This window comes from Pongo abelii, chromosome 1, assembly GCF_028885655.2.
Source record: "Pongo abelii isolate AG06213 chromosome 1, NHGRI_mPonAbe1-v2.0_pri, whole genome shotgun sequence".
Classification (NCBI taxonomy): Eukaryota; Metazoa; Chordata; class Mammalia; order Primates; family Hominidae; genus Pongo; species Pongo abelii.
Window position 1 is genome coordinate 96,418,668 of NC_071985.2, and position 24,372 is coordinate 96,443,039.

Genomic DNA, 24,372 nt, shown 5'->3' on the forward strand with positions numbered 1-24,372 from the left:
CTCAGACCTATTTGACTTTTATTTATTAAAACTAAATGTGCTTTCTCCACAGAAGCTATGAGGTTTGGGTTAAAAAATAGCATCTTTGTGGGTGGTAGCAACAGGATTTATTCTTTATTATTATTATTTTTGAGATCGAGCAACCTCTGCCTCCTGGGTTCAAGAGATTCTCCTGCCTCAGCCTCCTGAGTAGCTGGGATTACAGGCACCTGCCACCATGCCCGGGTAATTTTTTATATTTTAAGTAGAGACAGGGTTTCACCATGTTGGCCAGGCTGGTCTCGAACTCCTGACCTTCAGGTGATCCATCTGCCTCAGCCTCCCAAAATGCTGGGATTACAGGCGTGAACCACCGCGCCCAGCCGGAGCAACAGGATTTCATATAGAGCAAATGTTTAGTTTTATCATCTGTAAAATGGAGATAAGTATTGTCAGAGTAAACATGAAGATTAGATAGAACACTTAATGGCCGGGCACGGTGGCTCACGCCTGTAATCCCAGCACTTTGGGAGGCCGAGGTGGGCGGATCACGAGGTCAGGAGATCGAGACCATCCTGGCTAACGCGGTGAAACACCGTCTCTATTAAAAATACAAAAAATTAGCCGGGCGTAGTAACGGGCGCCTGTAGTCCCAGCTGCTCGGGAGGCTGAGGCAGGAGAATGGCGTGAACCCGGGAGGCGGAGGTTGCAGTGAGCCAAGATAGTGCCACTGCACTCCGGCCTGGGTGACAGAGCGAGACTCCGTCTCAAAAAAAGAAAAAAAAAGAACACTTAATGTGCTGGGCCTTTTATAGGTTAACACTGACATCTCAGGCTGAACTATATACATTTTCCTTCACAACCATATCAATCCTTATAAACTATGGATTTATGCTCCTTAAAACAATATATAATGCTGATCACTACTATAAATGTGTGGTTTTAACCAACTGTACTGAAACAGCTTTGAGTTAATATTGTTTGGATATTTGGAGAAAACAACAAGAAGTGCTCTCAGAGTATTTGCTTAGAGGCCGGCTGTGTGAGTGGGTAACTTTCAAAGCTGCTTTTGAGACGCCAGTGTCTGGCATTTCCTGCATTCTGGCCTGGAGGCCGGACATGAATCTGACTTCTAGTAAAAATACACGGTTCCCTTGACAAAGTCGAGCTGTTTATCCCAGAGACTGCACAATTTTCCGTTTATAGGCATGGACCAATGCTAACTGGAAATCATTGCAAAAAGTTTTTTTTTGTCGGGCGGAGGGTGTGGTGTTAAGATAAACGGTGTGCAACAGAAGAAATTAAACTGGAAGAAATTAAAGGTTTTTTTTTAGACTTTTCTGCTTGTTCCTTACTGTTAAAAAGGTCTGCCATCCAGTATTTAGGAAAGCCCTTTAAGACAGTTTGAGGTGTTTTAGCTGGGTTTGTGCCAAAAGTTTCCGTTATATTGGCTTGCTGAAGGACTGCATTTAAAAATGCCCACACATCCGAGCAAGAAGCAGGGCCCATCCCCCTCTGCTAACGTCACGCCTGTGGATTGGCTGATGGAGCTGTGAGCCGGCTGTAGTTGAGCGGGAACCCGAGACCTGACAGTCGCCATGACTGGCTGTCCGGCGTCATCAAGACGCCGAGGCTTCGGGCTCTTTTTCTTCTTGCGTCTACACCGCCTCCTGTTGTTGTTTCTGGTTTTGCTTGGGACCCTGGCCAACAAACTTAACGTGCCACAGGTGTTGCTACCCTTCGGCCGAGAGCCAGGCCGGGTGCCTTTCCTGCTGGAGGCGCAGCGGGGCTGCTACACTTGGTGAGAGGTGGTGGGTGACAAGGATATGCACCCTCACTACCATCCAGTAAGGGTGAGGGGGGTTCTCTCTGTAAGATCCCACAGGAATACCGTGTGGGGCCGCGTGAAGGGGCCTAGCCGGTAGGGGAGGAGAGTGTGGTGTCAGTGAGGGTGGCGAGGAGCAGACCCTTGGGCGCGGCGTGTCCTACTCATGTGGTATATTCTCCAGCTGTGTGATGATCTTCCAGACGTGTGAGGAATTCTCGGGATGTGGGACTGGCCTTTTCTCTGTGTGTGTTGGGAAGGGGTGGTCACTATGAGCAGCCGTCAGGGTAAAGGGAAGCCCTGTGTTGGAGGCCACAGGTACTGATGACTTCCAATGTAAACAACTGGAGTAAGAGGAAGTTCCCCATATCTGAGGAAATTTCTGTAGGAACAGGAAAACTTGGGGTGCGAGGGTCCCCACTAACTATAGATGAGCTATTCAATGTGAGAAGGACTTACAACAGCCAAGTATTGGGGGTTAACTAAGCACTTCGCATGTGTTAACTCATTCGCTTTTTACAGTCTTGTGAAGTAAGTACTATTACTCCCATTTCCCAGATGAGGAAAGTGAGGCCCAGAGACTATGAAGTGTAAACTTCTGGGAATATGAGAAGATTCATCTTGGGTGGAGATGAGATCTGTCTGTATTATCAAAATTGCCCCGTTTATAAAAGGGTACCCGCTTGAAGTGTGAGGACAGGGGGTACACACAACTCCGGGATAATGACTTCCTGACTGAAGATGAAGAGACATAATTTCCTGGTGTGAGAGGACCCAATGATGGGTTATGTGGTTGCCTAAGGTGTGAGAGAACCTAACTGAAGTGAGCTTCAGGATGCCAGTGCATTCATCCTAGATGGAGTAGATACCCCTTTGCCATCTCCTAGGAGAAGCAATGAGGTTTGTTCCGAGTATAAATTCACCTCTCATTTTATGAGGAAGTATAAGGAAAGTGAGCTTGTAAAATGATCCAGTGTGACATGTGTGTTTCCTGACTGTGAGGGTGATGCAAGGCATCTTTCCAGCATTGAAAGAGCTATTTCTTCTATCACTCCAAAAATATTAATGAGGCCAGCCATGGTGGCTCACGCCTGTAATCCCAGCACTTTGGGAGGCCAAGGCAGGAGGATTACTTGAGGCCAGGAGTTTGAGACCAGCCGGATCAACATAGTGAGACCCCATCTCTATTTAAAATAAAAACATTCGGCTGGGCGCAGTGGCTCACGCCTGTAATCCCAGCACTTTGGGAGGCCGGGGCAGGCAGATAACTTGAAGTCAGGAGTTCAAGACCAGCCTGGCCAACGTGATGAAAGCCCATCCCTACTAAAAATACAAAAATTAGCCGGGCATAGTGGCAGATACCTGTAATCTCAGCTACTCGAGAGGCTGAGGCAGGAGAATCGCTTGAACCCTGGAGGCGAATGTTGCAGTGAGCTGAGATCGCCCTGCTGCACTCCAGCTTGGGCGACAAAGTGACTCGGTCTCAAAAACATAATAATAAATAAGAATAAAAACACTAATGAATGTTTTTGGTATTTTGAGTTGGACTCACACCTCATAATTTAGGCAACTTTTCCATCCGAGATATCAGCAGCCTGGTTTCTAGGATTGAAGGAAACTTTCCTCAGAGTATGAGAAAATCCCGTCTCATTACTAGAAACACATCAGTCCTATTTCTGCATACTGAGGGAAGAATATAAAAATCTTTTTAAAAAAAAATTGAGGGAGGGATATTTCTGTGACTTTGCTCAAGGGATCATTGGGAAAGTTCTCATCAATCTCTCACTTTAATTATCGCATCCCTAAGCAATGTTCCTGCTTTAAAAAGTGTCATTTACATATACCTGGTAGTATGCAACAAGGAAGAAGTGTGAGAATCTATGTTCCACTAAAAGTTAATTTTAACCCACCTATTTCATACTCTTAAGAATTTTGTTCTGGCAGGCATTCCACCCATCATGATGCAGTTACTGTTGAGCCTTTATATGAAAATGGCACCTTGTGTTCCCAAAAAGCTGTACTCATTGCTGAATCTACGCAACCGATACGCCTCAGCAGTATTATTCTTGCTCGAGAAATAGGTATGTTGAGAGCAAAAACACTATGTATCACTTCTTCTGGGGTAGAATAATCTGGTATTTTGTATAGATGGTTAACATGAACGGTGTTGGCTTCAAGTGATTAAAGGGAGAATAAAATGATTCCTAGCTGGCTGTAGTGGCTCACACCTTTAATCCCAGCACTTTGGGAGGCTGAGGCGGAAAGATTGCTTGAGCTCAGGAGTTTAAGAACAGTCTGGGTAACATAGTGAGACCTGTCTCTACAAAAAAAAAAAAAAATTATGGCCGGGGGCGGTGGCTCGCGCCTGTAATCCCCCCACTTTGGGAGGCCGAGGTGGGTGGATCACCTGAGGTGAGGAGTTTGAGACCAGCCTGGCCAACATGGTGAAACCTCGTCTCTACTAAAAATAAAAAAAAATTAGCTGGGCGTGGTGGCGCACACCTGTAGTCCCAGCTACTCAGGGAGGCTGAGGCAGGAGAATTGCTTGAACCTGGGAGACAGAGGTTGAAGTGAGCAAAGATTGTGCCACTGCACTCCAGCGTGGGCGACAGAGGGAGTCTCCATCTCAATAAAATAAAATAAAATAAAAATAAAGAGTATTAGGCAGGATTTTCATTTTTCCTTTCTTTCCTTCTTTTTTTTTTTTTTTTTGAGACGGAGTTTTGCTTTTGTTGCCCAGGCTGGAGTGCAGTGGCGCGATCTTGGCTCACTGTAACCTCTGCCTCCCAGGTTCAAGCGATTCTCCTGGCTCAGCCTCCTGAGTAGCTGGGATTACAGGTGCACTGCCACCACGCCTGGCTAATTTTTGTATTTTTAGTAGAGACGGGGTTTCTCCATGTTGGTCAGGCTGGTCTTGAACTCCCAACCTCAGGTGATCTACCTGCCTCAGCCTCCCAAAGTGCTGAGATTACAGGTGTGAGCCACCGTGCCCGGACAGCATTTTCTTTTTTTTAGAGACAGGGTCTTGCTTTGTTGCACAGGTTGTAGTGCAATGGCACAACAGTAGCTCACTGCATCCTGCCTGGCCTGCGCAACACAGTGAGACTCCATCTCTACAAAACAATAATAATAAATAAATTAAAGAATTTTTAAAAACCACCTAAAACCTATTCTTAAGTGGACTTTGCAATTAGATAGAACTAATCTGTTTTTGTTTCCAGCTTTGGAAAATTTCCTAGTACATCTGAGTCATCACTTTTCCCCCACTCCCCTTAACCTTTTGGTTCCTAGGGAATAAGAGTCCTCTACTATTGTTCACCAGATTTTTTTCCAACTACTAACACCTATTCTACAAATTTTGTTACTAGCCCTCTTAATGTTCTCACATGTGCAGTCAGTGACAACTATATCTTGACTGCTGCCTGGCTGAGAGGACTTGTAAGATGTCATCAATTATAAGATAAATCCCAATTGCAGAGATGTTAAAAGATAAAAAACGAGTGTCTAAGAATCAATGAAATATGGTATGATATTCTCAAACATAAGAATCTTTGAAGACCATGTCATGCAGGGTAGCTAAAAAGGATAGAGAAGGATACGAAAGTCAGAAAAAACAAAAAACAAAAAACATTGATTTGGTCACATATGCGATTTTTAAAATGTAATCATTTTTAACTACACAAATTCATTCTGATATAAAAAAATTCACAGAAGTACTAGGAAAAATGTCAAATCTGGCTCTCAGCTTAACTTCGTCTGACTTGTGACCAATTTCCCAAAGTTAAGTATCTTTAAATAAACTTTCCCAATTTTACTATTAATACAATTGTGTACATAGATGAGATTCCCGGTGGTAAGGGCCAGTCTTGGTGTCCTACTAGGAGCATCTGAATGTGAGCAAGTAGTAGGAAAGGGGTGGGACTGGGCATTTTGAAAGAGAAGTGCATGCCTAAGAGAAATTGTTCATTGATTTATTGGACAGATATTTATTGAGTTGCCTACTTTATAAGGCATATATAAAGGTAAAAAGATGTAAGCTTGCCATTGGCATTTAAGTCCTTTTTTTTGAGATGGAGTCTTGCTGTGTCATCCAGGCTGGAGTGCAATGGCGCGATCTTGGCTTGTTGCAGCCTCCACCTCCTGGGTTCAATAGATTCTCCTGCCTCAGCCTCCTGAGTAGCTGGGACTACAGGCATGCGCCATCACGCCTGGCTAATTTTTGTATTTTTAGTAGAGATGGTGTTTCACCATGTTGGCCAGGCTGGTCTTGAACTCCTGACCTTAAGTGATCCACCCGCCTCGGCCCCCCAAAGTGTTGGGATTACAGGCATGAGCCACTGCACCCAGCCTTAAGTGCTTATTATAAAATTTTGTTTATGATGGTTTTGGTGATAGTGTAGTAAAGAAAGTGGTTATGACAAAGATGATGGATAGACTTGAGGTGAGAGACTTAAGTGCAATGGCGCGATCTCCGCTCACGGCAACCTCTGCCTCCCAGGTTCAAGCGATTCTCCTGCCTCAGCCTCCCGAGTAGCTGGGATTACAGACATGTGCCACCATTCCTGGCTAATTTTGTATTTTTAGTAGAGACGTGGTTTCTCCATGTTGGTCAGGCTCATCTCGAGTTCCCAACCTCAGGTGATCCACCCGCCTCAGCCTCCCAAATTGCTGGGATTACAGGCGTGAGCCACCGCACCTGGCTGTGCCCCGCTAAACTTTTGTAATTTTTGTAGAGGTGAGGGTTTCACCATGTTGCCTAGGCTGGTCTCAAACTCTTGGACTCAAGCAGTCCACCCACCTTGGCCTCTCAAAATGCTGGGATTATAGCCATGAGCTACCACACCCGGCTGAGAGCATAATTTTAGGTGAAAAAGTTCACAGGGCAGATGAAGAACCAGTCTGGACAACTGAAGTATACCTGAAATAATGTGGACCTGTAAATAAAAATATGTTATATTATTTAATAAAGTTGTATTCTCTTCACTTTAAAAGTTAAATGTTTGATATTTCTCCTAATCATTCTAAATTTACTTGTAAATCATTCAAAGTAATTTCATTTATTTATTATTTATTTTTATTTTTTGGGACAGGGTTTCACTCTGTTGCCCAGGCTGGAGTTCAGTGGCACAAACATGGCTCATTGCAGCTATGACCTCCTGGGCTCAAGTGATCCCCCTACTTCAGCCTCCTGAGTAGCTGGGACTACAGGGGGGCACCACCAGGACTGGCTAGTTTTTTTATTTTTTGTAAGACTGTGGTAGTGGGATTACTCAGGCTAGTCTTGAACTCCTGGGCTCAAGCAATCCTGCCTTAGCTTCCCAAAATGTTGAGCTTATAGGCTTGGGCCATTGTACTGGGCAGCTTTTTTTCTTTATGGTCAATGGCCTTGTATTGAAAATTTTTCTAGGCTGGGCACGGTGGCTCACGCCTGTAATCCCAGCACTTTGGGAGGCCAAGGCAGGTGGATCACCTGAGGTCAGGAGGTCGAGACCAGCCTGGCCAACATGGTGAAACCCCGTCTCTACTAAAAATACAAAAATTAGCTGGGCGTGGTTATGGGCACCTGTAATTCCAGCTACTTGGGAGGCTGAGGTAGGTGAATCGCTTGAACCCGGGAGGTGGAGGTTGCAGTGAGCATAAATGGCATCATTGCACTCCAGCCTGGGCGACAAGAGCAAAACTCCTTCTCAGGAAAAAAAAAAAAAAGTTTTCTGCTGTTGAAGTAGTCAGATGAGTAAGCATTGTGTGCACAAGGCTTTTCCTTTTTTATGTAAGGTCACAGCTGCTTCTGTTTGCCATTGTGCTACACATTTCTCTACTGAAAAGGGGGCTTTAATTTCTCATTTGACAAGTGCTAGATTACTCAGTGCCTGATTATCAAGTTACAGATTACTTAAGATTACCTTCCCTCCCTTCCTTCCTTCCTTCACCATCCTGGAACACTTCCTTAGTGGTAATTCTACCAGCAGATCCTGTGAGATTTCAACTTACGTTGTTGTTTTTTGTTCATAGACCCCCATGTCTTTGTCTTTAATTATTTTAACTTGGGGTTCTGTTTGTCAGTTAAATGTTAATCAAGTAGAAGGCTAACTTAATTTTAAAACTTTTTAATTTAAAAATGATTTTAGATTTACAAAAGAGATGTAAAGATAATACAGAAAGTTCCCATATACCCTTTACCTAGTTTGCTCTAATGTTTCACTAATCTTCTCTAGGATTCAATTAAAGATACACATTGCTAAACTAAGTTGTCATGTTTCCTTTGTCTCCTCCAATCTGTGAGTTTCTCAGTCACTTTTTTCTCTTGAGACAGAGTCTCTCTGTCACCAAGGCTGGAGTGCACTGGCACTATCTGGGCTCACTGCAATCTTTGCTTCCCGGTATCAAGTGATCTGCCCACCCCAACCTCCCCAGTAGCTGGGACTGCAGGCACACGCCACCATGCCCAGCTAAGTTTTGTAAAGATGGGGTGTCACCATGTTCAGCCTTTTAGTCACTTTTGATGCTTTTTTTTTTTTTTTTTTTCTGAGACTGAGTCTTGCTCTGTCTCCCAGGCTGGAGTGCAGTGGTGCAATCTCAGCTGACTGCAACCTCCGTCTCCCGGGTTCAAGCGATTCTTCTGCCTCAGCCTCCTGAGTAGCTGGGATTACAGGTGCGCACCACCATGCCTGGCTAATTTTTTGTATTTTTAGTAGAGACGGGGTTTCGCCATGTTGGCCATGTTGGCTGGGCTGGTCTTGAACTCCTGACCTAGTGATCCACCCACCTCGGCCCCCCAGAGTGCTGGGATTACAGGCATGAGCCACCGTGCCTGGCCTTGACACTTAAAGAGTGTTGGGTAGCCAGGCACAGTGGCTCACCTCTGTAATCCCAGCACTTTGGGAGGCCGAGGCGGGCGGATCACGAGGTCAGGAGTTTGAGACCAGGCTTGCCAACATGGTGAAACCCCATCTCTACTAAAAATACAAAAAATTAGCCAGGCGTGGTGGTGTGTGCCTGTAATCCCAGCTACTCTGGAGGCTGAGACACGAGGATTGCTTGAACCCCAGAACCCCAGAGGCAGAGGTTGCAGTGAGCTGGATTGCACCACTGCATTGCGACAGAGAGAGACTTTGTCTCAAAAAAACAAACAAACAGTGTTGGGCCAAGGGCACTAGCTCAGGAGGCCTGTAATCCCAGCACTCTGAGAGGCTGAGGCAGGAGGAACACTTGAGCCCAGGAGTTCAAGACCAGCCTGGGCAACATTAGCAAGACCAAGTCTCTACTAAAAAAAAAAAAAGAAAAAATTAGCCAGGCATGGTGGTACGTGCCTGTAAACCCAGCTACTCAGGAGGCCAAGGCTGGAGGATTGCTTGAGTCCAGGAGTTTGAGGCTGCAGTGAGCCATGATCGAACTGCTGCACTCCAGAGACCTTGTTTAAAGGAAAAAAAAAAAAAAAAGAGTACTGGTCAGATGTTGTATATAGAATGTTTCTCAATTTGGGTTTGTCTAATATTTTCTCATGATTAGCCTGGGGTTATGATTTTGAGGGAAAAAACCCACATAGAATTGAAGGACCCTTCCCATTGCATTATTTCATGGGGTTCATGATATCAGCATGATTTATCACTGTTGGTGGTAACCTTGATCACTTGGTTAAGGTGGTATCTGTCAGGTTTCTCCACTGTAAAGCTACCATTTTCCCCTTTGTATATGCTGTTCATTAAAAGTGGTCATGAAGCCTAGCCTACAATTTAAAGGAAGGGGAATTGGCCTGGACAACAAAGTGAGACCCTGTCTCTACAAAAAACTAAAAAATTAAAAATTAGTCAGGTGCGGTGGCATGCGCCTATAATCCCAACCACTCAGGAGGCTGAGGTGGAAGGATCACTTGAGCCCAGGAGTTCGAGGCTGCAGTGAGCTATGATTGTGCCACTGCTCTCCAGCCTGGGTGACAGAGTGAGACCCTGTTTTTAAAAAAGCAAAACAAAAAAAAAGGAAGGAGAACTGACCTTTGCCTCTTGGAAGGAGGAGTGCCAAAGGATTTGTGCACATGTATTAACCACTGCAATAACTAATAAATATTTGAGGGAGATATTTTCATGTATCCTGTTTCTCCTTGAAGCTTTACCCACTGATTTTAGTGTTTATCCATGAATCTTAGTACTGTGATGCTCTTTTTTTTTTGGGGGCAGGGGGGATGGGATCTTGCTTTTGCAGTGGCATGGACTCAGCTCATTGCAGCCTTGACCACTCAGGCTCAAGCGATTCTTCCACCTCAGCCTCCGATGTAGCTGGGACCATAGATGTGTGCCACCATACCTGGCTAGATTCTTTTTATTATTTGTAGATATGAGGTCTCACTATGTTGCCCAGGCTGATCTTGAACTCCTGGGCTCAAGGGATTTCCTTCATATATTCTATACTTATTAACTAGTATTCTTCTGAAAGAAAGATGTCTTACATCTTACAAACAACTTCTTCCCAGTTGATTTATTCAATTATTTATGTCAGTATGGGTTCATGAGTATTTATTTAATTTGGAGGCTATATTTCAATATTATAATTTATTCTGTTATTCCGGTTTTTCCAGCTTTGGCCATTGGGGGCTCTTTCAGGTTGGCTCCTATGTCCTTTGGGCTTGCCCTTATCTTTTCTTTAATTTTTGTGACTGATGAATTGATTGTACTTTCTTACTTTTTAGTTCTATGAGATGGGCCAGGGTCATCTTAGCCATTTCTTCAAGGAGTCCTGGTTCTTTATATTAAATAATTATATTTAGTGCCTGTAATCTCAGCGGTTTAGGAGGCTGAGGTAGGAGGATCGCTTGAGGCCAGGTGTTCTAGACTAGCCTGGGTAACGTAGCAAGACTCCATCTCAACAATAAGAATTATATTTAGAAACCAAGATCTGGGTGCCAGTGTGCTTGTTGTTACTGGTGTATCCACTGCTTCTAGGCCCTCTCAGCAAACATAACTAGGAAATATATGTATATATGCTAACTCATGTATGCACATATATCTACACTTATTTCTATATCTATCTGCATAGATATTAAAATAAACATGAGCTCATACTGATATCTTCAATTCTAATCTTGTACCTTAGGGTTTATTCTAGCCTTCCCACCTTGCTTATTGTAACTTCTTTCTCTGACAGGGAAAAAAGTGACTTTCATTATCTATGATGTATTTACTTATTTGTCCAATTCTATTGTCTATATAAAGTAATTTCAGGATGAGTAATTCAATTTTTAATGTTTCTTGTGAAAGGAAGCATACCATTTCCTGAAATAAGCATATTTTATTGCACCTTAGCCCTTGTTGAGGGCCATTTACCTGTATTATCCTATTAACATTCTCCTTTGATTTTTTTTTCAATGTTTAATTTTTTTTTTTGTAGATGGAATCTAGCTCTGTTGCCCAGGCTGGAGTGCAATGGCACAATCTTGGCTCACTGCAACCTCTGCCTCCCAGGTTCAAGCAATTCTCCTGCCCCAGCCTCCCGAGTAGCTGGGACTACAGGCGTGCACCACCATGCCTGGCTAATTTTTGTATTTTTAGTAGAGATGGTGTTTCATCATGTTGGCCAGACTGGTCTTGAACTCCTGACCTCAGGCAGTCCGACCGCCTTGGCCTCCCAAAGTGCTGGGATTACAGGCGTGAGCCATCACGCCCAGCCAATGTTTAATTTTTAATTTTTTGTTTTTTTGAGACAGAGTCTCACTCTGTCACCCAGGCTGGAGTGCAGTGGCGTGATCTCAGCTCGCTGTAACCTCTGCCTCCCGGGTTCAAGCAATTCTTTCGCCTCAGTAGCTGGGACTACAGGCGTGCACCACCATGCCCGGCTAATTTTTGTATTTTAATAGAGACGGAGTTTCACCATGTTGGCCAGGCTGGTCTCAAACTCCTGACCTCAGGTGATCCACCTACCCTGCCTCAGCCTCCCAAAGTGCTGGGATTAGAGGCGTGAGCCACTGCGCCTGGCCTCTCCTTTGATTTTAAAATTCCTTAAAAGCAGATCTATGGCTAGGGACAGAGTTTATCCCCGATGTTTACTGGTAATTTGGGGTCATTGGAAAGTGGTAGTAACTTTGCTTTTTGGTTTTTTTGGATGAAGCTAAAACTAAAAATGTTACAAGAGTAGAATGGAACAGCTATATAGACAGTTCTCAATTACATGGCAAATGTGGTAGGAAAGAGTGCTGTTAAAATGTAGTGGTACGAAACAGTTTTTATTTCATTCTCATTTTATTCTGTACTGTTTCAATTAGTGTTTCTGAATTTCATTATGGGTATATTGACTAGAACTCTGGTTGGACTGGGACTCTAGCTAGATCTAATACAGTGGTTCCCAGGCTTTTAAATCTCATGGCCCAGAAGAAAAAATAACTGAAAGAAAGGAAGAGAGAAAGAGACAGAGAAGTTTAGATAGGGCTGACTTACAGTTGCCACCGTTTTACTTTCCTAAATAAATACATTTTTAAAAATCTACTAATACCATTATTTCATAAAAGAAAATTTTTTACCATTTTAAAAGTAAGACATATGAATAAAGTATAATCCTTTAATATGACTACAACTTAATTTTATTATTCACTTTTTCTTTTTTATTTATTTATTTATTTTTGAGACAGAGTCTCACTCTGTCACACAGGTTTGAGTGCAGTGGCGTGATCTCAACTCACTACAACCTCTGTCTCCTGGGTTCACACCTTTCTCCTGCCTCAGCCTTCCAAGCACCTGGGACTACAGGTGCCTGCCACCACTCCAGGATAATTTTTTTGTATTTTTAGTAGAGACGGGGTTTCACCGTGTTAGCCAGGATGGTCTTGATCTCCTGACCTTGTGATCTGCCCACCTCGGCCTCCCAAAGTGCTGGGATTACAGGCATCAGCCACCGTGCATGGCCTATTATTCGCTATTTTAAAATTTTTATTTGTTATCAGGATCTTGAAGAATTTGGAGAAAAAGATTAAAATTTTTATTTTTCTTATTTTTCCATGGATGAGTAAAAACATCATCATAGATCAGTGTTTTGGAATCTCTGGTCTAGTGCCTCTTGTTATAAACAAAGGCTCTTATATCTTGTTATTATGCTATTTTCTTCCATAGGTAAAAGCAGCAGTCATAGTCTTTCTTTTTCGTAATCTTTAGAATACAGTTTTGAGTATTTGAGACATTTAATAGATTCATGACCTATTGAATTAAATACTCAGTTTTTGGGTTCATTGTAGTGACTGACCATGAGCTACGCTGTGATGTTAAGGTTGATGTGATAAACAGCATTGAAATTGTATCTCGGGCCCGGGAACTTTATGTAGATGATTCGCCACTGGAACTGATGGTGAGGGCATTGGATGCTGAAGGTAAAGAACTTCAGAGGATTCAACAAAATTACCTAAAATAAAGTAATACCTGTTTATGTTTAGCACTTGGAAACAAAAACTTGAGTGACAAAAGTAGATTAGAAAAAATATCCATTTTCTCATTTGGAGCTCATAGATGAATAATAGTTCTGAGTATAATTTAATGTATTAGCTACACGTTTTCATAAAATATTCCTGCTGTTGTTAGTTATCTCAGAACTTTTCCTTTCTTTTCTGTTTTTTTTTTTTTTTTTTTTGGGGGCGTGGGGAGGGGGACAGAGTTTTGCTTTTGTTGCCCAGGCTGGAGTACAATGGCATGATCTTGGCTCACTGCAACCTCTGCCTCCTGAGTTCAAGCAGTTCTCCTGCTTCAGCCTCCTGGGTAGCTGGGATTACAGGCCTGTGCCACCACTCCCGGCTAATTTTGTATTTTTAGTAGAGATGGGGTTTCACCATGTTGGTCAAGCTGGTCTTGAACTCCTGACCTCAGGTGATCCACCTGCCTTGGCCTCCCAAAGTGCTGGGATTACAGGCGTGAGCCACCGCGCCTGGCCACTTTCTTTTTTTTTTGAGATGGAGTCTCGCTCTGTTGCCTAGGCTCAAGTGCAGTGGTGTGATCTTGGCTCACTGCAACCTCTGCCCTCCTGGTTCAGGCAATTCTTGTGCCTCAGCCTCCCAAGTGGCTGGGAATACAGGCGCGTGCTACCACGCCCGTTAATGTTTGTATTTTTAATGGAGACGGGTTTCATCATGTTGATCAGGCTGGTCTCGAACTCCTGGCCTCAAGTGATCTGCCTTCCTCGGCCTCCCAAGTGTTGGGATTACAGGCATGAGCCACCGCACCAGCCTCCGAAATTTTCTTAGATACCCAAATCTACCACTGAGCTTCTGTTGATGGGCCCTAGATCAACAATTAAGAACACTTTTTGGAATTTATTGCTAGCTCTGTTTGATCAATCCACTTTCTATAGACCAGGAGAATTAAATGCAAATCTGTAAAAAAGTTACAAACTTGATCTAATCTTTAATGCTTTTAATACTGTATACTCTATTAATGCTATAATGAGGTATTAAAAAACACTTAGGGGGTAAAAAAAAAAAATTTAGTTGGGACGTGGTGGCTCACGCTTATAATTCTAGCACTTTGGGAGGCCGAGGTTGAAGTATCCTGTGAGGCCAAGTTTCCCATGATTAATTAAAAAAAAAATTATAATGTATTGCCACTTTCTTTGTAAATTACTTGAGTGATTTGTTTTTTTTTAAATCTGAAAAATGAACTATTCTGGAAGCCTTTTTGTTTTTTGTTTTTTTTGGATACAGAGTCTGTCACTCAGGCTGGAGTGCGGTGACACAAGCATGGCTCACTGCAACCTTGACCTCCCAGGCTCAAGCAATCCTCCTACCTCAACCTCCTGAGTAGCTAGGACTACAGGTGCAGGCCACCATGCCTGGCTAAGTTTTTATTTTACAGGCCAGGTGTCACTATGTTGCCCAGGTTGGTCTCAAACTCCTGGGTTCCAGTGAGCATCCTGCCTTGGCCTCCCAAAGTGCTGGGATTACAGGTACAAGCTATTGCACCTGGCCTGGAAAGTTTTTACAAAAATTTGTGTGGAGGGGACCAGGATTAAGGATGCCTTGTCAACCATGAGGTGGCCTTTATGTAGAAAGGAACAGAAGGAGCATGGCATAATTATTGTCAACCAGAAGTTAATCAGCTTGAGCCCTTTTTACTTTCAGACAGCTTGTGCAGCAACATCATTTATTGTTTGTGTAGGGAACTTTCTCATATATATGTTTTAATTCATTAATGATAGTGCTTTCTATTTCTTAATGAAAGAGGCTTCAAAGTAATTTTCTAGTTAGGTTTCCCTTTCTTGTTGTAAATACCTGAATATTTTTAAATATGTGATCCTATCTTGTCTGCTTTTGGTTTGCTCTACAGGAAATACTTTTAGTAGTTTGGCAGGGATGATGTTTGAGTGGAGCATTGCCCAGGACAACGAGTCAGCAAGAGAAGAACTGTCTAGCAAAATTAGGTAAACTTGAAACCAAACATAAATCATCTGACTGTGAAGAAGACATCTGCCATTAAGCGGCATGCTGAACAAGCAACCATTTGTGTGGGCTTTAATGATCCTGCTCTCTGTACTTTTTTGAAACTGATAAATTACTGAGGGAAATGTCTTTGATAGAAGGAAATATGACATAGATGTAGGTACCTTTATGATCGCTTAATCTGAGTTATTATGGAGGAGTTCATGGGCTAAGTACTACACAATTATTTGAGCCAGGTATATCTTCTGGAAGTTCTTTTTGTTCAAGCTACCTGCACATTCTGAAGTAGAGGGAGAAGGATGATAGTATGAAATTTTGTCTTCAGTACCAAGTAGATCTCAGATCCAAGTTTTACTCCCACCACAATTTTAGCCAGAGGCTCATAAATCCCTTTCTTTTCTTTTTTTTTTTTTCGAGATGGAGTCTTGCTCTGTCTCCCAGGCTGGAGTGCAGTGGTGTGATCTCAGCTCACTGCAACCTCTGCCTCCTGGGTTCACACCTTTCTCCTGCCTCAGACTCCCGAGTAGCTAGGACTACAGGAGCCCTCCACCACGCCCGGCTAATTTTTTTTTTTTTTTTTTTTTAGTAGAGAACGGGGTTTCACCGTGTTAGCCAGGATGGTCTCAATCTCCTGACCTCCTGATCTGCCCACTTCGGCCTCCCAAAGTGCTGGGATTACAGGCATGAGCCACCGTGTCTGGCCTTTTCTTTCTTTTTTTTTTTTGAGATGGAGTCTTGCTCTGTCACTCAGGCTGGAGTGCAGTGACACGAACTTGGCTCACCGCAGCCTCCACCTCCTGGGTTCAAGTGATTCTCCTGCCTCAGTCTCCGGAGTAGCTGGGACTACAGGCGCCCGCCACCATGCCCGGCTAATTTTTGTATTTTTAGTGGAGACGGGGTTTCCGCGTATTGGCCAGGGTGGTCTCAAACTCCTGACCTCAAGTGATCCACCCACCTCGGCCTCCCAAAGTGCTGGGATTATAGGCGTGAGCCACTGCGCCTTGCCTTTATCTTTTTCTTATTTTTTTTTTTTTTTAATTTTTTTTTGAGACAGAGTCTTGCTCTGTCACCCAGGCTGGAGTGCAGTGGCACAATCTTGGCTCACTGCAACCTCCATCTCCTGGGTTCAAGTGATTCTCCTCTCTCAGCCTCCCAAGTAGCTGGAATTACAGGCACGTGCCACCACCCCCGGCTAATTTTTGTATTTTTAGTAGAGACGGAGTTTTGCCATGTTGGCCTGGCTGGTCTTAAATTCCTGACCTCAAGTGATGTGCCCGCCTTGGCCTCCCAAAGTGCTGGGATTATAGGCGTGAGCTACCATGCCCAGCCAAAAGTGTTTTACATTCTATGGACATTGAAGGAACTATGTTTAAAGTCTCTTAGGGACTTTTGGAAGAACACTTCGTTTAATTCTGCTAGAAACACATTTTATTTTATGTCTTTAGGATTCTTAAATACTCTGAAGCTGAATATGCTCCCCCAATATATATAGCTGAGATGGAAAAAGAGGAGAAACAAGGAGATGTGATTTTAGTGTCTGGGATTAGAACTGGTGTTGCTGTTGTAAAAGTTCGAATTCATGAACCATTCTATAAGGTAAAAACTTTGTGCTATAAATTTGCCTTACTTTTTTTTTCAAGATATGGTCTTACTCTATTGCCCAGGTACTACAGGAATGCACTACCCGTCCTGTTTTTTTTTTTTTTTCTTTTTGTAGAGACAGACAGGGTTTCACCAGGTTGCCCAGGCTGGTCTCAAACTTCTGAGCTCAAGCAGTCTGCCTGCCCCAGTCTCCTAAAGTGCTGGGATTACAGGCGTGAGCCAACACAACTGGCCAGTGCTATAAATTTTTCATCTAATAGTCTTGCCTATGGAAAATATAGTTTTTTATGTTTATCTATAGTAGAAGCCCTCTAGTCTGATGTGATTTGGGGCAATAGTTGCTCATTTAATTGAAAAAGTTATTTGAAGTAGGTAAGCATTAAAAAATTATCTTAAACATTTTATTGCCTGATTACAATTACAAATGTGACTGGTATTTTCACTTAAAATATATAACTACATTTTATTCACCAATCCTTGATGTAGGTGCAAGGCCTTTCTTTGACCATGAGTTCACTGATTTGAAATCTACATACACTTTCTCCGATAAACTACAGTTTCTAATTTCTTCCTTTTTTTGGGGTGGGGGGGTTTCAAGTGATTCTTGTGCCTCAGCCTCCCGAATATCTGGGATTACAGGTGTGTGTCACCATGCCCAACTAATTTTTGTATTTTTAGTAGAAACAGAGTTTCACCATGATGCGCCAGGCTGGTTTCAAACTTCTGGCCTCAAGTGATCCACTTGTCTCAGCCTCCCAAAGTGCTAGGATTGCAGGTGTGAGCCACCGCGCACAGCCCTAATTTCTAGTCAAGTAAAAATTTAGATGCAGGAAGAATTTGAGTGCAGACATTTATATTTTAAAGGATTTTCCCTAATATTTTACATTTCTCACTTATACCTAATTGATAGTACATATTAGCAGCTTGCCTTTAACTTTTTTTGAAACATTTAAATTTTTAATAGAAATAACAGTTCTCTTTTCACATCTATAGTTTTTGTTTTAATGTGATTATAATTACAAGCACAACTTGCATAAATAGGTTTGGGAAAAACAAATTTTTTTGGTAAGCATTTAATTCAATGGCAAGAACATGAGTGTGTGGACCTCCTAGAGAGAAGCCTACCAACCTTGCATTGGGTAAATCTTCATAAAAATCAGTGTGTTCAACAGAGAGTGGAAAGTAACTTAATCTGGCAAGTCAGTTAATTGGAGGTTGGCTAAAAGAATTTCTGTGTTCTACAATTGAGTCTTACCTTTTCTCATTTCAGCATACTTGACTTTTTATTTACCTACTTTTTTTCTTTTAGAAGACTTTTTTGTTCTAAGTCTGAGTACCTTAGAAAGTTAATAAGGTATTAAGATTCATAATCACTTTTTAAGGCTAGCTGAAATTATGACTTGTGATTAGGAAAGCTTTTAAAAAAATCTTTATAAAAAATTTTAAAAGAAGTTTAAAAGAAGTAAGCTTTTAACAAGAAAGATGACTGTGAGGATTCCGTCCATGGAAACTGTTTTTTTTTTTCTTTCCCTCCCTCTTTTAGAAAGTGGCAGCAGCCTTAATACGTCTGCTTGTTTTGGAGAATATATTTCTTATACCATCCCATGATATTTATCTCTTAGTAGGAACATATATTAAATACCAAGTTGCAAAAATGGTTCAAGGGAGAATGACAGGTAAGGTGATTTATTTTTTCTCCTATGACTCACATTTCCCAAATCTTTTCTGCTGACAAGATCAGCAACTCCACATTACATATGAAAAATACTTGTGTTTTCAGATTTTGTGGTAAAGTATTAATTGCTGTACTTAACTAATATTAGACAGAAATAGCCCCATATCTTGAACATATTAATGGCATAGTTAGGCTGCTTAGCTTCAGTGCCAATAGGCATCTGAACTCTCTATTAAAACAACAACTAGCCAGGCATGGTGGCTCTCACTTGTAATTCCAGCTACTCTGGAAGCTGAGGCAGGAAGATTGCTTGAGGCCAGAAGTTGGAGACCAATCTAGGCAACAGAGCAAGAGCCCCATATCTTTTTTATTTTTTTATTTTTATTTTTTTGAGATGGGGGTCTCACTCTGTTGCCCAGGTTGTAGTACAGTGGCATGATCATGGCTCCTTGCAACCTTGAACTCCTGTGCTCAAGTGATCCTCCCACCTCAGCCTCCTGAATGGCTGGAGCTACAGGTTCCTGCCACCATATCAAGCTCTTTTTTTTTTTTTTCTAGATGTAGTCTCTCTCTGTCGCCCAGGCTGGAGTGCAGTGGCATGATCTTGGCTCACTGCAACCTCCACCTCTGGGTTCAAGCAATTATCCTGCCTCAGCCTCCTGAGTAGCTGGGATTACAGGTGTGCACCACCATGCCCAGCTAATTTTTTGTATTTTTAGTAGAGACGGGGTTTCACCATGCTGGCTGGGCTGGTCTCAAACTCCTGGCCTCATGATCCATCCGCCTCAGCCTCCCAAAGTGCTGGGATTACAGGCGTAAGCCATCACGCCTGGCCTCTTTTTTTTTTTTTTTTTTTTTTTTTTTTGTGAGAGATGGGATCTCATTATGTTACCCAGGCTGGTCTTGAACTCCTTGCCCCAAGTGATTCTCCCACCTTGGCCTCCCTCCCAAAGGGCTGAGATTATAGGTGTCAGCTACTGTGCCAAGCTGAGACCTCATCTCTAAAAATAACTAAATAAATAAAACAACAAAAGCTTTACTAGCTTTTGAAGGGCAAGTTAAAACACTTTACCGAAGGGACTTGAATGATCATTGCAATGATCTTTGCAAAAGTTGTTTCTTCAGAAACTCAATTAATTGACTGAAAGCTTAATATTCTATTGATACTAAAAGTTACATTGAGCTTTTTTTTTTTTTTTTTTTTTAAGATGGAGTCTCACTCTGTCGCCCGGGCTGGAGTGCAGTGGCACGATCTCGGCTCACTGCAAACTCTGCCTCCTAGGTTCAAGCGATTCTCCTGCCACAGCCTCCCGAGTAGCTGGGATTACAGGAGCCCACCACTACGCCTAGCTAATTTTTTGTATTTTTAGTAGAGATGGGGTTTCACCATATTGGCCAGGCTGGTCTCTAACTCCTGACCTCGTGATTCACCCACCTCAGCTTCCCAAAGTGCTGAGATTACAGGCGTGAACCACCGCACCTGGCCTAAAAGTTACATTGAGCTTTTAAAGTATGTATTGGCTCCATTAACAGTAATCTTTTTCTTACTAATGATGACCCCTCCTGCTACTCATTTCACTAGTTTTTGAGAATACAAGCAAAACCAATTCTCTCTCTCTCTCTCTCTCTCTCTCTATATATATATATATATATATTTTTTTTTTTTTTGAGACGGAGTTATGCTTTGTCGCCCAGGCTAGAGTGCAATGGTTTGATCTCAGCTCACTGCAACCTCCACCTCCCAGGTTCAAGCCATTCTCCTGCATCAGCCTCCCGAGTAGCTGGGATTACAGGCACACGCCATCACGCCTGGCTAATTTTGGTATTTTTAGTAGAGACGGGGTTTCACCATGTTGGCCAGGCTGGTCTCGAACTCCTAACCTCAGGTGATCCGCCCGCCTTGGCCTCCCAAAGTGCTGGGATTATAGGCGGAGCCACCACACCCAGCCTCCAACAATATATTTTAACTCATATACTCCCCCCCAAATGGTTACATGTAGAAATTCGTCATAGCAGGAAAAACATTAGAAGCAGATCATACTCTTATTTTATGTCTGCTTCCTGATCATTCCTTTTTGATCAAGAATACATCATTATCTACTGGAATGGCTGCTGTCATTACATTTATGTATCTTTCATGTCTTACAGAGGTGAAATTTCCCCTGGAACATTATATACTGGAATTGCAAGACCATAGAGTTGCACTTAATGGGTCTCATTCTGAGAAAGTGGCTATACTGGATGACAAAACAGCCATGGTGACTGCCTCACAACTGGGCCAGACTAATCTTGTCTTTGTCCATAAAAGTATCCTTTTGTTCAAGTTTTAGCTGCCAGTCTACACTTCCTTGAGCATTCTAGACATGTTCTTTGGTAAAATAATTTATTAAGAATGATTATGGCCGGGCGAGGTGGCTCACGCCTGTAATCCCAGCACTTTGGGAGGCCGAGGTGGGCGGATCACGAGGTCAGGAGATCGAGACCATCCTGGCTAACACGGTGAAACCCTGACTCTACTAAAAATACCAAAAATTAGCCAGGCGTGGTGGCGGGCGCCTGTAGTCCCAGCTACTCGGGAGGCTGAGGCAGGAGAATGGCGTGAACCCGGTTGCAGTGAGCCAAAATCGTGCCACTGCACTCCAGCCTGGGGGGCAGAGCGAGACTCTGTCTCAAAAAAAAAAAAAAAAAGGAATGATTATAATACTACTACAGTGTTTTCTATAGGTTTTATTTTTAATAAAGAATTATAAGTTATTACTGTCATAATTTCTAGCAGAGTAAGTAGAGAAAAGGAGTATAGTTGGAACTTGGGATCTACTAACTTCAATGCTTATTTGCAACCTCAATCAAATTGTAATTAGGGAAATAAAAAATCGGAATTAGGGGAATGGGGAAAACGGAGTTTGGAAGAACATGTGAGAATTTTATTTAATTTGTTCTTTTCTATTTGTACATGATAATTGAGAAAATATGCTATTGTCTCCAGTAGCTGTTTAACTAATATTTTTATTGTGTTGAGAGCAATTTTTAAAAATTCACTAAACCTGCTATGCAAGGATTGAACAAAGAAAGGTACACAGAGGCCGGGCATGGTGGCTCACGCCTGTGATCCCAGCACTTTGGGAAGCCGAGGCGGGCTGATCACCTGAGGTTGGGAGTTCCAGAACAGCTTGACCAACATGAAGAAACCCTGTCTCTACTAAAAATACAAAAATTAGCCGGGTGTGGTGGCGCATGCCTGTAATCCCAGCTACTCGGGAGGCTGAGGCAGGAGAATCGCTTGAACCCCCGGAAAGTGGAGGTTGCGGTGAGCCAAGATCTTGCCACTGCACTCCAACCTGGGCAACAAGAGCGAAACTCCATCTCAAAAAAAAAAAAAAAAAAAAAGAAAAGTACACAGAGATCTGTAATAGTCAATGAAAACAGAAGAGAATGAAGATTTAAATTCTCAGAAAATTGAAACATGATTTGGACTCCATCTCTCTATGTTTTATTTGGAAATTTTTTTGAATATTTTAATCTGAAAGAAATTCATTCAGCAAATATCTATTATATTTCTACTATATGCTCAACATTGTTCTAAGCTCTGGGTATGCAAACTGCCATTTTGTCCAGTATAGTTAGATTCTTCAAATATTATTATTATTATTTTTTGAGACGGAGTTTTGCTCTTGTTGCCCAAGCTGGAGTGCAGTGGCGCGATTTCTGCTCACTCCCGCCTCCGCCTCCCGGGTTCGAGTTATTCTCTTGCCTCGGCCTCCTGAGCAGCTGGGATTACAGGTGTGCGCCACCATGCCCGGCTAATTTTTGTATTTTTAGTAGAGACAGGGTTTCACCATGTTGGCCAGGCTGGTCTCGAACTCCTGACCTCAGATGATCCACCCACTTTGGCCTTCCACAGTGCTGGGATTACAGGCATGAGCCACTGTGCCTGGCCAAAAATTATTATTTTTGTAGAGACAGAGTCTCACTCTGTTGCCCAGGCTGGAGTGCAGTGGTGCAATCTTGGCTCACTGCAACCTGTAAACTCCCAGGCTCAAGTGATCCTCCCAGCTCAGCCTCCCAAGTAGCTGGGACCACAGGCACGTGCCACCATGCCCAGCTAATTTTTGTATTTTTTTGTAGACACGAGATCTCGCCATGTTGCCCACACTGCTCTTGAACTCCTGGACTCAAGCGATTCACCTGCCTTGGCCTCCCAAAGTGCAGGATTCCAGGCATGAGCCACACACCCAGCCAGATTTTTTTTTTTTTTAGAGATAGAGTCTCACTCTGATGCCCAGGTTAGAGTACAGAGGCATGATCATAACTCACAGTAGCCTTGAGCAATCCTCCCACCTCAGCCTTCTGAGTAGCTGGGACTATAGGCATACACCACCGTGCCATACTAATTGTGTCTTTTTTTGTAGAGATGAGATCTTGCTAGGCTGAGTAGGCTGGATGAACTACTGGCCTTTAATGAACCTCCTGCCCAGGCCTCTCAAAGTGCTTGGATCCACCACACCCAGTCTTTACCTAGCATAGTTAGAGAAGTCCTCTCTGATGAGGCGACACTGGCACAATAAGCCATGTGGATAATTGGTGAAAGACTTCTAGGGAAAGGAAAGATCAATGGCAAAGGTTCTGAAGTAGGAACATATTTGGCATGATTAAAGAAGAGTAAGGAAGACAGTGAAGCTAAAGTGCAGTGAATCAGGAAATAGTAGAAGTAATAGAGTAGGGGAGGGGCAGATTAGGTAGGGCCTAGTAGGCTTACTCTGAATAAGAATGTCTCTACTCTGGGCACACGTGGGTAGCCCTGCTCCGAAAGGAGCAGTAGTTCTGCTACTCCACTTCAAGATAAGTTGCTAACACCAAAAAAATTCTATCAGGCTTGAAAGGTACAGTATTTCTTGTATAATATTGTTAGTTAGCAGCCTATATTATTTGTCTAACACACATTAAGGAGAGTTATTGATCCAATGTTGTTTGCTTTTTAGTCATTTTAAGGTACCCAGGACATTTTTCAACAAATACAATCATACTTACAAAATAAATTAAGTTACTCAATATTTATTGAGCCCCAACTCTGTGTCAGGCACTTCCCTGAATTCCCCAGGTGAACTTAAATGTTCTTTTTTTCCCCCATATTTTCAGTTCATATTGTTATTTTTTTCCAAAGTATCAAATATTAAAATACATTGTATTTGTCTATTTATATATCTTTTTTGAGGACATGGATGGTGACTATTCATAATGTGTCCCAGCACCTGGCATAGAGTAGCTGGTGGAACTGTTCATGGAGATGGAGAATATAAGAGAAAGAGCAGTTTTAAGGAAAAAGGTAGCGAGTTCAGTTTTTCACATGTTAAATTAAAACATCGAAACTGTGGGATAGACATCCAAGCAGAAATTTTCATTATGCCTCTGGAGGAGAAAGATTGAGGATCAAGATAGATCTCAAGGATCAAGAAAGATTGAGGATCAAGATAGATATTTGAAAGTTAGTTTATAGATAGGTGATAGTTGGAGTTATTGTAGACAAAATCACCTAGGGAAATTATATACAGTGAGAGAATTTGGCCAAAGACAAAATTGTGTAATGCTAGCTTTTAAGGTTCGTATGGGAAAAGAGGACGTGTGAGGAGGATCTAAAGGAATGCTTAAAATGCAGTATTATAGAAAAACCAAGGATGGGCACAGTGGCTCATGCCTGTAATCCCAGCACTTTGGGAGGCTGAGGCAGGTGGATCACTGGTCAGGAGTTTGAGACCAGCCTGGTCAACATGGAGAAACCCCATCTCTACTAATAATATAAAAATTAGCAGGGCGTGGTGGTGCACGCCTGTAATCCCAGCTACTCGGGAGGAACTCCTGAGGCAGGAGAATCGCATGAACCTAGGAGGCAGA

General features: G+C 42.6%; 1 protein-coding gene across 1 annotated transcript in view; it reads left to right on the forward strand.

Annotated features, from left to right (window-relative positions):
• Positions 1–184: 184 nt before the first annotated feature.
• NUP210L (nucleoporin 210 like) overlaps positions 185–24,372 on the forward strand; it is a 164,489-nt gene continuing 140,301 nt past the window's right edge. Inside the window, exons 1-7 of the mRNA XM_063717482.1 lie at positions 185–1,780; positions 3,749–3,885; positions 13,020–13,151; positions 15,094–15,187; positions 16,652–16,802; positions 18,352–18,484; positions 20,632–20,790. Coding sequence (XP_063573552.1) covers positions 1,578–1,780; positions 3,749–3,885; positions 13,020–13,151; positions 15,094–15,187; positions 16,652–16,802; positions 18,352–18,484; positions 20,632–20,790 — 1,009 coding nt within the window. The 5' untranslated portion in view covers positions 185–1,577. The remainder of the gene's footprint in view (positions 1,781–3,748; positions 3,886–13,019; positions 13,152–15,093; positions 15,188–16,651; positions 16,803–18,351; positions 18,485–20,631; positions 20,791–24,372) is intronic.